General features: G+C 37.5%; 1 protein-coding gene across 4 annotated transcripts in view; it reads left to right on the top strand.

Moving 5' to 3' along the window:
* Positions 1-12,619, top strand: part of USH1C (USH1 protein network component harmonin) — a 48,384-nt gene extending 35,765 nt beyond the window's left edge. For 2 of the 4 annotated variants that reach the window (XM_051803970.1, XM_051803969.1), the window contains exons 16-21: positions 6,648-6,689; positions 7,005-7,058; positions 7,201-7,300; positions 8,685-8,794; positions 9,468-9,523; positions 11,272-12,619. In XM_051803970.1, the coding sequence (XP_051659930.1) occupies positions 6,648-6,689; positions 7,005-7,058; positions 7,201-7,300; positions 8,685-8,794; positions 9,468-9,523; positions 11,272-11,284 (375 nt within the window). In that variant the 3' untranslated portion in view covers positions 11,285-12,619. The other 2 variants (XM_051803971.1, XM_051803972.1) reach the window with 2 other exon arrangements.
* Positions 12,620-15,807: the final 3,188 nt, after the last annotated feature.

Below are 15,807 nucleotides of genomic sequence, written 5' to 3' on the forward strand. Positions count from 1 at the left end.
AAAAAGTGTGCATATGTGAACTAGTTTGCAGAATTGATAATACCCTTATATGTGACCAAACAGTCATGGTACCAATTCTGAAGGGCACTTTTTTAATTATTCTTTTGTTAATGACTGCTTACAATTAGTTTAAGAAACTGGCAATAAGATCCACTTCTACAGGGAAATGCCTTATGATTTGTTATGCATGTGTGCACATTTTCCAAATCACAAGTCTGCTAAAATCTTTCAGATGCCAATCATCTTCATTCCCAAACTGCCTTATATCTGTTGGAAGATCCAAATTTCAGTGGGAGTAATATTCTAATAGGACTTTGAGAGAAAGAGCAGTCTATAAATTGGTTTTGTAGATTTGATACCTCTTATTTACATTTGTGACTTACTGCAGTGAAGAGTATCTCACTGCAATGAAGTCACAGTTGTCTGTGAAGTAAAATTTGCACAAATACCAAAGAAGGAAGCTACTTCTATTAGTTAAAAAAAGACAACGCTGGTGTATGACAAAACAAACAAGACAGTACCTGCCTGTTTCCACAAATTTACAAGAATTATAATTAGATTTCATGCAGAAGGAGTGGATTTTGGTTGGTTGGGAGTGGGGGAGGTGTCCTTATTTAGTTTCATGGTGCAGATACAGGACCAGTTCAGCTTCTCTTAGCAAAGGAAAGTATCACCAAATACAAATATCATTTGCTACCGTGTTTCTTGTCTTGCTAGATTTCACACAGCTTATGGAACTGCAGCTGTTATGTCATATTAAGATGTAATGCATATAATTTCTTCTACTTTGTTTTTACCTGAGTTTAACTGTCCTGAGTACCAAATTCTAGAAACTCATCCTGATTTGAGCAGCTAATCAAGTTGGCCTGCACTCAAGAAAGTTACTAGTAAAGAGGATGAAAAAGCATTCACTTTAGAATAAAATAGACATGGAAGAATGGGTAAAATATTCCTGTTATCTAGAAGGCAGGGGGGCCAAATGTTGTGACTTAAGTCATCTTATAAACTAAATTTAGATCAGAATTCCCAGATCTTTTAACAGTTGATGAAAATGAAGTTGTTCTCATAAATAGGGAAATTATTAGAGGTGATTAAACCTTGCACATGGCCTTGAATGCTGAGGGCTGCTCTAGGTCAAAATCAGTGTGAGCTGTTTTTCTCTGTTGTACTAAAGTGAATTGGAATACACTCATGGCAGAGCTAATTAAATTTTGACTCAGAGAATAGGAGAGAATTGTTGTGATTTAGTGGTGGGGTTTTCAGAGAAGCAAAACCAACATGAACATCAGTCTCTGCCCTCCCATCTATAACAAACATCCTGTTGTGTGAGTTAGAAGGCTTCGATGCACCTGCTGCTACCACCATGCAGCATTTTTGAAAGGAAAAAAAGTAATATTTAAGCTTTCCTCTAATTTGCAAGATTTGAAGCCTGATTTTGCAGGACTGCAGGCAACACAGGTGCTTAGATACTGAGTGGCAAGATGTGTGAGGATTGGAAATTCCAGTTATTATTCACTATACCTATACCAAAACAATCTGTGTTGAAAATGAATTATTTTTTTTTAGAGGGGGTCTAAAGAGAAAATCTTTCCAAACTTGCCTACAAATCCTTCAAGACAAAAGCTCAATCTTTGTACTGATCGAATGCAAACCACAGTTTTCATTAACTCTGCGATATATTTTTCCAAGTAATGGTGTGACTACAGGACACTGATAGAATCAGTAGTGAAACTGATATATAGTAATTTTTTTAAAAGCAAATTGAGTTTGAAGTATAAATGCCATAGTTTAGTCTGTAGAAAGCTGTTCTTGTTTCAGAACACTTAAATATGTTACCTAATTTGCTGCAGGATTTTGAATGGAGGCTGGAGAGGTGTGAGGAGTGTTTTGTATAATTATTTGGTGGTTTAGCCCACTTCCTTTTTGAAAATATTTAGAACCTAATAAGAAATTCTTTATTTTAAGTGCCTCCAAACTGCAGTGTACCATTTTGTTAGAGTAGTGGAATTGAAAGAAAAACAGAATGAATGTGGGATTAAAATCCTTGAAACCAAACACAATAAAATAAAATCCATCAGTTATTAATTGATATAGTGAAACGACTCATAGATATTCTAATTGAAGCAAGAAAATAGAAATAAGTTCATTAAATTCTGAAGGAGTTTTTCCTTAAGTAGAATAAACCTGTACTAATCCTTTCTTTCAGGATGAGCCCAAATACACATATCTCTTCTTTCAGCTTATCAGAATCATAAGGAATTTAATAATGGAATTCATTTTTTCAGTATAGGAAATCCATGGTAGCAGAGCAAATCTTAAATGCATTAACATGTATTTATCATGGCTTTTCAGTATTTTGGAAATTACTTGCCTAGCAGTTTGTCTGTATTTTGGGTTGGGTTTTTTTCCAATTATTTTTTCATGAATCACGGATAAGGGATCCAAGCACTGTTTTGTAGAAATGAGGTGTAAAAGGAGTCATGGAAAATATTTTTAAGAACTCTTGTGGTATGGAAATGTGCATTATTTATGTAGTTTCTCTAGAGTTCTTTCTACTATGTATGCAGTACTGTTTCATTGTCTGTGTTCTCTCATTTTGAAATGATACAGGGAACAATCACTAACAAATGCAAATGTGGTTCAGTCCCTAGAAGAGCAAAATAAATAGTGAGATAATTTATGAGTAGGTGATACTTACTTACAGCAAGAAGTTAATATCTGGTTTGGCAATTTTCTTTCTTTTGCAGCCACAAGAGATGTTTAAAAGGATGGTGGTTTACAATTCATCATTTAGATCTAACAAAAAACAAGTAAAATAACATTTTCCATGTTTTGTGTGGTACTTCTTGTTTTGACTGATCATAGATTTAAAGCTTTCTTTTCTAATCCTTTTGCTCAGTTTCTAAAACAGAAGATGCAAGACAGCCCTAGTGCATGAGAACTGCTAGTCTTTGTAAGCTTTGTGTGTGCCTGTGGCTCCTTCTAGTCTAGGCAGATGAGGAATGAGAGGATAGTAATTCCTTTCTCTTGAACCATCTGTAACTACTTATATGGTTAAATGCAACCTGTAAGATAGTTGAGCACTCATAACTGATATTATACTGGCTTTTGTTTTTGATATTCCTAAGGTTTCCATGTTTCTCTTAGTGGCCAGTTGCAATGCTTTTGGTAAAAAAATATTTTATTAGTTTAACAAACAGAGCTATTATCACAACATAGTTATTGGTAGGAAATGAGAAGAACTGGTGGTGGAAAGCACTTATTCATTCAACCTTCCTGTATTGTGTAGGATCTTCTCACTGTATTATTACTTTTGTTGCTTTCCTCTGTCATAGTGATGAAGTTTTCATCTCTTCCTCTTTGTTTGACTGGTGGTTTAATAGACGGTTGCTTGAAGAAGTGGACTTCATGTTTAACTTCTCTGCTGCTATAAAGTGTGCCGGTTTCTATGCAGACCACCTTTGTAAGTGCAAGCTAAGTTAGATGCATTGCAGTGTTATATGAAGAAGTTGGTACACAGTAGTGAGCTCACAGCATGAGCTTTTGAGTGGTAAACAATTAAGATTAATAATGACTTTTTTCTTCTTTTGATCAGTTTCAATCTAGATCGAGAAGGGAAAACTGGATTTGACTGAGAAAAATCCAACTTTGAGATTATTCAGTTTCCATTAAATGTCAGTGTGTTCTGAATATATAACAGTTGTGTTCTCAACAAATGTGTTTTTTGTAAAATTTTATTATATCCAGTTATGAATTTCAGTTCTTTTGTTTATTTCGTCTCAATTTCTCTTGACTACTGATGCTGGAAACCAGTGAGCAGTACCATTGGTTTAGGTCCTTGTGTTTTGCATTTTTGGAGTTGATTTTTCTTTTAAATAATAACTTTACCTTTCATCTGCAAGTCCAGACAGAGAGTTTTTTCAATGCAATCAAGCATTTTAGTGTTCTGGATTCAACTTATGTTCAGTCCTGTAAATTTTATCGTAAGTCAGGAAGGAATTAGAATGATCTTAACTCTTTCACCTGATATGTCCTGGAGTGGGAGGGTAGGCTTAGGGCTCCGACTTCACCCGGTATTTCTTAGTTCATTATTCTGTGCTTGGATGTTGAGTCTGCTCTCTGCTCCCTGAATTTGTGATGCACATTTCAGGGAAGATTTATTACAGTTCAGTGAATGTCTTCATTTTATCTTACCTGTATTTGTATATTATTGGATCCAGACCATATCTCTGATACACAGTGATATGAACCCAAAGGGACAGCACGAAACTGTGTCAGGGTGGTTTAGATTTCATATTAGGAAAAGGCTCTTCACTCAGAAGGTGGCTGGGCACTGGAACATGTTCCCCAGGGAAATGGTCATGGCACCAAGACTCTTGGGTTCAATATGTGTTTGGACAATGCTCTCAGGCACATGGTGTGACTTTTGGAGTTGTCCTGTGCGGGACCAGGAGTTGGACTTGATGACCCTTGTGATCCCCTTCCAACTCAGGATATTCTATGTTTCTATGACTTTGCTTGCAGGTTTTTTTGTTGTGCGGTTTTGTGTGTTTGATTGGCTTTTGGGTTTTTTTCCCTTATTAAAAATTGTTTTCCCAGGAAAACTTTTTTCAAGGGCAACATCTGCTTTTCATGAGGCCGACCTGGGACAAAGAGTTCACTGACCTCCTTTAGATTACATAATGACTTAGTGACTTGGCTGAGATTGGAGTTCTTTTCTCTAAGTTGCTTGCTACAAAACTATAGATGTCTACTTCAGCCATGATTCCAAAGGGCAATACAAATTTAGTTATTCAAAGTATTAGTTTTTTAGGTAGCTATCATTGTAAAATGTTTCTCTTACAATTTTAGTTTAACTGTTCATAATATTAATACACTTTCTAAATGAATGAATGGTTGGGGTTTTCCCCCCAGGATGAGATTCTACCCTTGCTGATGTCTGTGATGAAATTCCCATTTGTTTTTAGTTCCTCAAAGTTAGCAGTTAACAGATGTAATGCAATCCATAATTTAAATGCTAAATAACATCTTTCATGTTCCTATTCCCAAAAGATTATTTTAATACATATTTCCCTGTGGAAAAAAAAAAATACATGTGGCAGTAAGCAAAAGCTCTGCAGTTGTGCAGAGTTAGAGAGGCAGCCTGAGGAAAACCAGAGTCCACACTGTATGATTCGGTGTGCCTGTGTGGAATGACTGTCAGTCCACACAACACTCATCACCACTTCTGTTGTGTTGTCTGTTTAAGTGTGGTGAGACAAAGTGGCAGCACTTTTGTACATTTGAAGTTCTGTGATGCAGACCTGTGTAGTAGCGCTCCTTGACTTTGTGAGAGGCAGTGCTGGTAAGGATGAGGTCAGATCCCAGAGGGTCATTGTCAGTCACATCAAAATGAGGCAACTGAGAGAGCTGATAGAGTATAGCACATGAGGCATTAGTGTTTTCTGCTGCAGCTTTGCCATTTAACAGCCAGTACTTAAACATACCAGAGGAACCTTAAGCTGTGCATTTCATTTACAAGTTGAAAAAGGCTTAGCTGAGTCTGAAAGTGGAATAGACTGTCATCAAATGGATCCAGTAGAAGAGAGGACAATAATGAAAATATGAAGCTTGATCACACACCGAACCGCTCGTCTGTGTCAGATATTGGCTTGCCTGCTATGTCAAGGAAGGGTTGTGGGGTTCTGTGTTGTTGCCCTGCCCCCAGGTTATTGCAGCTTGAGGCCATAAGAGTGATACAGCATCTGGGTGCCTCAGTAAAGATTTCTGTTAAATTCTGAAGTTCTTACTTTAACATACAGGATAGGTGCAGAGTTTTTATAAATGTCCAGCCCTGTCCATACAGTATCACCCAGTAGCTACTAGACCTCCTCAAAAAACCACCACTCAAATACCATTGATTCCTGATTGCTGATGCAGGTAATCCCATCCTTGCAGAAGAGATAACTCCTGCTTTTCCCTGCAGTCTTGGTCTGACAAGGGTTAAGCACTAGGTTTTGTGCGTCCTCTCAAAACTTAAATCTTTCTCTGCCTAACTGCAGTATTATCTTCTGCATTTCAGACACTCCCTGACAAACCTTAAATCATCCATAGAACCATATGAAAACAAAAAGTGGTGGATGTCCTACATTTTCTTGTGGTATGGAGCCAAATCCCTGAAACTCCATGGCAAGGGGGAGAGAAAGGGTCTGAAAAAGAGTCCTAAAACCCGGACAACATGGAGTAGTGTTGCTGACAGCAAAATTGGAGCCTGTAATTTCTACCTGTTAGCATCCAACATGGTGATAATCCTAAGAAATGTTGTTCAGAAGACTGTGACAGAACATACCTGCCCATGATGCTTTCAAGATTTGTTTCTGTTTGTTAGGTGTAGAGAGGAACTGTGGAGCTGACAGAGTGGTAAACTCTTCCTCAGAACTGCTCCGTAGTATGACCAGCTCCAACTGTTAATCTGTCGTAAGGTTTTGAAATGTCTTCTGACTGTCAGGATGGACTCTTTGCTGTCTTTCTGTGCTTTTCTCCATTTACTGTCTTCTTTCATAGCTTACAGAATTATATGTTCTCTCACTAATAAATAAATGGAGTTTGTGTGTTAAGTGTGTGCATGAGTCAGATGTTTTTACAATTAAATATTGTTTTATTCTCAGGGCTTCCAGAAGTACGTGGAAGATTTTGATCCATATTCAATGGTAAGGAGAGAATTTAAATATGCTTCACTGTATAATATGAAATACACTGGAAAAAAACAAATCCTCGATTTTGAGGGCTGGGAGAGGATAAGATTCTTGCTTGTTGGTTTGCTGGGCCTTGTGTATTTGTCTGTTCTAGTCATGTTGAAAAGGAGTGTTCAACATACGAAAAGATGATCTTGTGTTCTGAGCTTCCTGTAACACTATTTTAGAGGAGGAAAAGGTCACTTTTCTGCCAGAAATTACATATATACATATACATAATTGTTTGGTGTTTCCAAAGTGGAAATGACTCACCATTGTATCTTTTCATAGTTCACCCCAGAACAGATTATGGGAAAAGATGTACGGCTATTACGAATTAAAAAGGTAAATACTGTATTGTTTGATTGATATTTAAAGGGTTCATGTAAGTGTTTGATGTACAGTATCATTTACTGGGAAGAAGGAAAGATTAAGCTCCTGTTAATGGCAAAATTTGACAGCCTGAACTAAAACTGTTTTTTCATAGGAAGGATCATTAGACCTTGCAGTTGAGGGAGGAATTGATTCTCCAGTTGGAAAGATAGTTGTGTCTGCCATATATGAAGATGGTGCTGCAGACAAACACGGTGAGTAACAATGGGGAATTTGAATGCTGCAGCAAAGTGGCTCCTTACACTGTCTGAGAGCTGCTGGCTGCTTTCAAAGCTATGCCTAGTATTGAAAGGCACACTGAGATTGTCCAAGGAGCCAAGTTCTGTGTCAGCCCAAAGGGCACCCCAGAGACAAGTTCATGGTTTCAAGAGCGCCACACAAATTAATAATTATGTAAAATTTATAAAAACCAACACCTGATTCTCTGGTATATTCTGTTAAGCAAGGAATATGGTCTCCATTATTTCACCATTTCCAAGCAATGACATATGCAGTACTTTCATGTGCAAAGTAATTACCTGACCATGGCTACTCTATACTGTTTAGTTTTGTTCTTAATGCTACTTTCATTGGTAATTTGTCTTGTAAAACAACCGGCTTTAGTCCCAAAACCTCACTAAAGGCCAGAGTCTTCTGGCTAACAGTTTAGCTCTCTGGAAGGCTCAAGAACATGTGCACCAGTGCATCTAGGCTTTACTCCTGGTTGGAAGTATCTCTCATCCTTTCCCTGAGAACTCTTGTGATGATCAGGTAGACAGACAGGACAATATCCCCTTGCACTGCTGACCTTGTCCCAGCCTGAACCTAAGTTCGAGTCACTTACTTGTGAAAACATCTCAGCCACTTGATCTCCTAAGTACTCTGTTTGGCTTTGTCCCTTCATATCCCTTTTTAGGGTGTCTCATATAAGGCTGTTCCCTGGTCATCTTTGTTTTTTCCACTTCAAATCCAGTCTCAGTTAGCTGATTGTGCTTCATTCCAGCTTAGCAAATCAAAACCAGTTCAAAGGACTAAACATTACACATACACTTGGAAAGGATTAACAAACTTGCAGACACTTGACAAATGCCACTTCATTCCTTCAGTAATTTAATTAATTGAGCTATTTTTATAGAATCATAGAATGGCCTGGGTTAGAAGGGATCCTAAATATCATCTAGTTCCAAGCCCTCTGCCAGGGAGAGGGACACCTTTCACTAGACCAGGTTGCTCAAAAAGCCCATCCAGCCTGGCCTTGAACCCTTCCAGGTATGGGGCATAGTAGTAACAGCCTACAGTCTGTCATAGTTTGTAAGTTGTATAGCTGGATTACCCAAACAGGCAAACTGCTGCTGGGGAAAAATCTTATTGAACTGGTTTCTTACTGGTCATTATCAATAAGAGATTAGTTTGGCTTTGCCATGCTTAAAAATTCCGTTTGCTTTTGCCTGTAGCAAACTTTCTCTAATTTTTGGTGTAGACCTTCACATCTAGTGAAAACACTTTTTGTTATACTCATTACTGCCTAAATATGGCGCAGAAAAGACACAGAATTTTCTTTGCTTATGTGTATGTTTTTCATATTGGTCTTTTCACCAGGAGGCATAGTGAAAGGGGATGAAATACTAGCTGTAAATGGCAAGATATTAATTGACAGCAAGCTGGCAGAAGCACAGGCAACTCTAGCGAAAGCTTGGAACATGGGTGGGGTAAGTAACCTGGAATAACTCCCTCATTTTACCTCTAATGCTCATGAAAGATAGCCTTCTATTATGACGTTGTCACATCAACACAAATAAGGTTGCAAGCATCAAAACCAGCAGGTATGTCATGTACTACCAAAGTGAGATGAAATCTCCAGATGATACACTGGTGTGTAGCATCTCTGAAAAACAGGTATGTAATTTACTGTGAAATTCCATGCCATTTAGCCACATATCAAGATTGGTATTTAAACACATTACATTCTGAGTGGTTATATTACATTTATCTGTAGAATCATTCTTTGATATTGAAAATTACTTGCAAGTTGATTCGAATTTTCTAATAATAGCTTATCTTTGATTTCTCGATGTACAAGTAACACTGTGCTTCAGCTACAGTGAGTTTTTTCTCAGCAAGAACTGTATTAATTGCTCAGATGACCAAATATGGGATAATTCTTAGAATATGTTTTTTTAATCTTGTTGCAAGAACAATAGATTTTTCTTTAATTTCAAGCTAGAAATCAAACAGCTCAATCTTAAATGGTCTTCCTCTTCTGCTTCTCCTTGTGGTTTTTCAGGAACAGGTTACTCTGCTGACTCTCTTTCTGATATTACATAGTGGTCCACTAGCCACCTCTAAAAGCAGTATGTGTTTCCCTGTGCATTTCTTTTTCAGGACTGGATTGACTTAGTCATTGCAGCATCACCTCCAAAGGAATATGATGATGAAATGTGAGTGCATAAGCTTTTTTTCTCTGGGGATTAAAAGGCTAGTAACAGTAGCCTATCCAGTTTGCTTTTTTATCAAACATTTTTCAAATATTTATTTCTTGTGGACTGCATAACTTATTGCTTTACATGGTTGCTAATTTGATAGTTATAAGTAGCTGTCATGCATTACAGCAGTGGTTCCCAGACTTTGGAAAATGGTGATTCTCAGAATTGGTTGTACGTGACTACGCACTCATACTTTCAGTTTAAAGTTTGAGAATTTGGGGCTTGGGTTTTTTTTAGAAATTATACTTAACTTCAGTCTGTGTTCCCATAGATCATAATTTAGGGAAACGAATGCCCACAAGGATTCTTCATCACAACCAGACGTTTAATTCTGTTGTTTGGTTTTGGGGTTTTTTATTAGATTGCATTTACTGTCCTTGTCTAAGAAAACTTATGTGTAAAATTTTAAAAGAGCTAAATGATTTGGGTGTCTTGGCAATTTGTGACATTCGCAGAAGCCTTTTTTTAAAGATAGCCAGCACAGATGTGAAACAGAAGAGTCCATAGCTTCTAGTGGGATAGACAGAGTGAGTCAATACAACTTGCTTTACTTTGGACACGCAGTTTGAAAAGGAAGACCCGTGTTTTCTAGCTTGACTGAAGGAAAGGATTTGAAGATATCCTTACTACCAAGTAAAATGGCAGAGTAAGGACTTGCAGTCACTGTTAATTTGGACTCTTGTTCCATGTAGAGTATTGGAGTATTAGTTGCTGTAAATCCATATTCTCTTACTGGCTAGCCCCAGCTGTAGTTTGACATAAAATTGTGTTTAATACCTGCGCATAGAATAACAAGCAAGGAAATAACCATCACTGTTATTTTTGTTTTCATATCCTATATGTTTAGCCCTACTATTCCCTCATCAACAGTCAGTCCCAACACACACAGAAAGGTTTTTGAAGGCAGTGCACCCGTGTACAGACAAGGGTATCTCCTGCAGCTGTAGCCACTGCAGTGTCCCTCATGGTGAATAGCAACACCTGGGTTAACATGACTGGCCATTGTGAGGCTGCGTTATTTTTTGAGCATGTGCTTGCCTGTGCATTGCTTGCCATGCTTGCTTTTGTTCCCGGCATGCTGGAGTGTTCTTTGGGCTTTTGCCATGCCTGTGCTATTAAAATATAAGTATTTAGTTTCTACTGCATAAAGTCCCTTAGAGATCCTCTGCAGAATTGGTTTATCATCTGCTAGACTATTAAATAAATAGGCCCTACCTAAGCAAGTAGGATTAACCTAATTTTTTTCGTTATCTGTGGACCACTGCTGTGGCTTTGTGAGCTCATAAGTATATAAGCAAGTACAAATTACTTCCTTGTGAAGGCTTGTCCAAAGAACAAGTTTCCACTTGTGTTTTACAACAGTGTGCCTGTAAACAGGTATTCATGAGTGTTTGGTTTTCACTGAAGTTTGCATCTCTTAATTTGTCACTATACAACGGGTTTGTTCTGAAATGATCCTTGTGTCAGAAACTCAGATTACTGTATATGGCTTCTCTGTGCTGTAATCACTCTAAGTACAGTCATAGATCTCCAGAAACACAAAGGTAAGATTTCTTGTTGCATGTGGGTCTTCTCAATTATTACTTACAATACAAATCAAAGTTACTCGAGATCGAGTTGCAAAATTGTGCTTATCAGAAAGACTGAAAGTTGCACTACAGCTAACAGCATGTTTTTCACTATCTTTTTCTTTTTTTCTGCAGAACATTTTTTTAAAGAAGACTACAACTGGAAAAATGGAATCTTCCCTCTGCAGAAACCTGCTGCTCTGTAAATTAATAGGAAATCAATAACCACATTAAATACATCTTTATTGACTGATATGTGAGCAATCAGACCTGTAAATTGAACTAGAGACTTCAGATTCTTCAGATTAGAAAGATTTTAAATTACTCAAATATAGACATACAGTAAAATTTTTTTTTGCCAGATGATTGAGAAGAACTGCCGGTGAGCATAGTTCAGTCTGTGAGCGTTCAATCTATTTTTGCTATTTTGGGGGGACAAATTTTGAAAATTATCTTTCAGTTTTCCTGGAAATAGACACTAAAATTACAAATGAAGATAGAACACAGATGTCTGTTCCCACATGCAACACTTTAGAATACACCTTCACAGGCCAGTTTGGGTGCGAAAAGGATTATATTTTTGCTCCCTACATAGTGATTTTCCCTGGGAAAGTGGGAATGTATAGTTAACTTATGTTCTCACTCATATTCTTGTAGTTCTCTTCATGTCCATTTCTGTTGCTCAGCTGTGAGGTTTTTTGAATATAAAAACCCAAGAGTGCTAGCATTATGAGGAATAATTTTGGTGATATTTATGCAGCATAAAGAATCTTCTCTACCAGCAAAGTAGATAGCTAGCAAGTAGTCCAGATAAAATAATTATGTGTAGTCACATTACTACTGAGTATTTGTATTGGTGTCAAAAATTCCTCCCTCACATAGTCATGGGTGGGAAATTTGGGTGTGATTCACAGTCTGCAGTTGTGTACTTTGTTCTCAGTGAGGCTATATGTGTGACTAAACTATGCAGGAAGTCACCAAGTGTAATATTCTGCTTTTGGTAATTATGTGTCTTTGGTTTGAGTAAATTTCTCAAGACCATAAAATCTATACGAACTTGGCTTTAAATAAGTATGATTACAGTTGTAGACTTAGTAATTTATTTGTGTGAACGAACTATCTCCTTAAAAATGTCATTGTCTTCTTCCTTTCTTGTATCTGCTGGTTTGTATTCTGGTTTTTGTATTGTGTTTAGATTTTTCTTACCTGTGCTAAAGAGAGACAGTTTGGGCATATCAAATTCCCCTTCAAGTCTTGCCTTTTCAAGATTTGGAAACCCTCCTTTCTGTAACACAGAAAAATAACAACTTTGTTCCTGAGAACTCTATACTCATACGCAGATGATTACTTATGTTGACTTTCTTTATTTGCAGTATGGTTCCAGTATGCCAATTAATGTGTGTGGCAGGGTACATATGTTAGAATGTTTAATATTTTAACTCTTACAGCTAATTCAGAAATAAAAGTGCATTTGCCAAATGGAGGAAGTCTAGTTTCCTCTTTGTCTCTGGGTTTGTACATCATGGTAATAGTTAATCTGCTAAAGTACACAGATTTCTGAGGTTTTTTTTAGTAACAGATCCCTTTGCAACAGAATGCCACCCTTGTGGAACTCAAAATTCCCTCTGCTGAGTAGGGAATCATCGCTTGGCTGAGCTGCAGTAATCTTTTATAGAATTTTTATGGGCAAATCTGGTCATTTGCTAGTTGGCAAGCTACTGAACACAGTTGCTATGGTATATTTTGTTTGCTAGGTCTCCTTGGGTGCATCTATCCAGAGCTGTAGACTTCCTAACCAACAAACTAATTTAAATGCTAAATGCATCGAGATTAGCACCAGAAGGAAATTGCAGCAGGATGTACTACTCCTGCTGCTTTGGTTCCCAGTTGCCTACATACTGCAACCATCTGGACTGTATGACAATGCAGATAGATGAGTGATGCTATCAAATGTTCTCTTGAGGGCTCCTATGATGTTAAAGAACTTCAGCCTGCAACCAGTGCTTGATTTTGCTAATCACTATCTCAGCATACTAAGAAACATAACACAAAAAACTTACAGGTTAGATATTAGAAATATTTCTACTGTTGTTATTTTTTCAGAGACAAAAGGAGCACAGAAGACTGAGCTGGGAAATCTGTGGGAGTACCAGGAGTTGAGTTCTAGCACTGATTCTTAGTCACAGAACTATCTTTCTTCTCCCCATCTACCCTGTTCACATGATTTGCTTGGATACAGCTTAAAATGCATGAGAGGCAGTTGAGGAAATAGTTACTGCTCGTTACTTCAGGTATAACAAGAAAGTGTTAGTGAGTTTAGCCTGTGTAAGAACTGCAAAGTTTCTTTAGGCAGTGTAAGGAGGTGGTGTTAGAAAAAAGGAACCTGACACCTCTGAAATGTTAAAATGATCCTAAGCCATTAGTCAGGTAGTTTTTTTACTTTATTTCTGACTTTCAGTGCCCTGAGACTGGATCACATCTTTCATTGGCCAGTTAGCTCAAGGAGTTGGAAAATGCTACAAGAAAATACATTTTTGAAGCAACTTCCCTTTCAGTTACTTTGGTGAGCAGAGTGTCTCAGATGTAAATAATTTAAACAGGAGTGCCCATTTGAGTTGCTAGTGCACTGTCTTCTGGTGGCTGTAATAATCACTGTGTGTGCCCAGGTCTCACCCATGTCCAATGAAGCCAGCTGTGAAAAGATAACAATAAATGGGACTTTCTCTTTTTCAGCCAATGCTTAGTTCCCTTTGGGAGTATGGAAACTCTGACCTGATGCACAAAGCAGGAAGAAGCCCAAGTACTTCCCTGACAATATCACGAATGTTTCAAATTACTTTTAACATAAGATGTTCTTTTTGTTTTTCATTCGCTATAATCTCAGAGGGAATATGTCTTGTTTCTCAGAGCTGTTTGTTTGGTTAAGACCACTAAACCCCATTATATCTCTCTATGGGATAATAACCCAGAGGAAGAGTTTCTCAGAACTGTTAACAGTCATTCTTATTCTCTCAGGAATTTCTTGGCCGTGTTAGTCACAGCGTTGTCTTTAGCATACCCTCATAGTTGCTGAACTGGAGCATGAATTACATTAGAGACTTGTGACTTTCACATCTGCTCTGTGAGCCTGTGCGTGCCTGTATGCAGGCAAAAGATGTGAGACCCTATGGATCAGAACCGTGACACTCATTACAGGATAGGAAATACTGTGGTTTATTACTCATACTCCCTATTAGCATATTGAAGTCTTTGATCTATTTATTACTGCCATTCTGCTATTTTGAGGGCTTATTATTTACTGTATGATTATGGCATCTTTTAGAACTTGTGTGTATATTTCAGGGAGGTCTTGGTTTTAAAAAAATGCTCTATTCATAAACAAATGTACATACATAAAGAGGGGTTATATGTGTACAGACAACAATAAGTTTTTTTAAAATCCAAAGCTCCAAAATTTAATTTGAAGGGCACACACGTACAAATAACCACAGCACTCCACAAATACAAGTTATAAACTCTGAATATAAATAAGTTGTTAAAAATCCCCTTACCTTAAAAACGAGACTGAAACTTATGGGCTTATGTCAAAGGATGACAATTATGGGTTTTATCTGGTTGTAAGGAGCTTGATACGCAATGGCTGATAGATATTTTCTGTATGCTTTAGCTGTATGTTGACATCGATGAAGTGTGGTCAGAATTGAGGTAGCTGCTGTGGAATTCTTGGCCATCTTTCACCACAAACATGTTCTCCTGGGATCTGTGTTGATGTGAATAGTCACTTTTACACAATCCAAACCAGCTCTAGTGTAGAAAAGCCAGTGTCTTACCTGTAAGGAGCTGACCCTTAAGATTATAAATCAGATGAGTCTAAAATTACTTGTAAAAATACTTGTAAGCTAATAAGTGTTTGATCCTGATACTAAGTTTGACTTTCAGTGTTGTTCTTCCCATCTACCAGTTTTATTTTTTGGCATTGTTCTTGTTCTCAGGAGGTCTCTTTTTTTTCTGACTGTCCAAAATTTCTGGAACAGATTTCAAAATTGCCTTCTTGCATCTGAGGAGGCTCCAGGTGGGCTGCTCACGAGTCATGCAAACTATTCTCATGGAGACTGACTAAGATGTTTTCTTTCCTTCTTCTTAAGGAAGGCAGAAAAATGTTTGCCTCTGCTGGAATACGATGGGCCTATGCTGGAATACTTCTCTCTCCTTTACTAGATGTGCATTAGATGTGTGATTGAAGGACAAAGATAATAGTACAATGCTTTGGTAAGGCTCAGGGTCTATTTATACTTACAACAAGGTAATAAGGTAACTTGGGCTATTTTTGGTCTTTACTGAAAGTATCTAGGATGAAAGAGAAACTGGAGACAGACATAGGAAAAGCAATCAATAACATTTCTGTTCTCTAGAAAGAAGGTTTTTGAAATGTGAAGCTTTCAGAGGATCATGGATTACAATTAAGAAGTGTTCTCTGAACTATGATACTGGTTGTGAACCATAATGTCAATGAAGGTGCTAAACTATCACCGTAAAAGCCACTGGAAGGAAGTTTTAAGGAATTAATTTCGAGTAAATATGTTGCAGACTGCCATCTCTTGGATACTTAAGTCTGCATAGCTGTTGTTGAACTCAGACTGTTTGTCTACCTGAAAACGTGGAGTCTGATGT

This window comes from Manacus candei, unplaced genomic scaffold, assembly GCF_025592945.1.
Source record: "Manacus candei isolate 608988 ecotype Guabito, Panama unplaced genomic scaffold, ASM2559294v1 h1tg000060l, whole genome shotgun sequence".
Lineage (NCBI taxonomy): Eukaryota > Metazoa > Chordata > Aves > Passeriformes > Pipridae > Manacus > Manacus candei.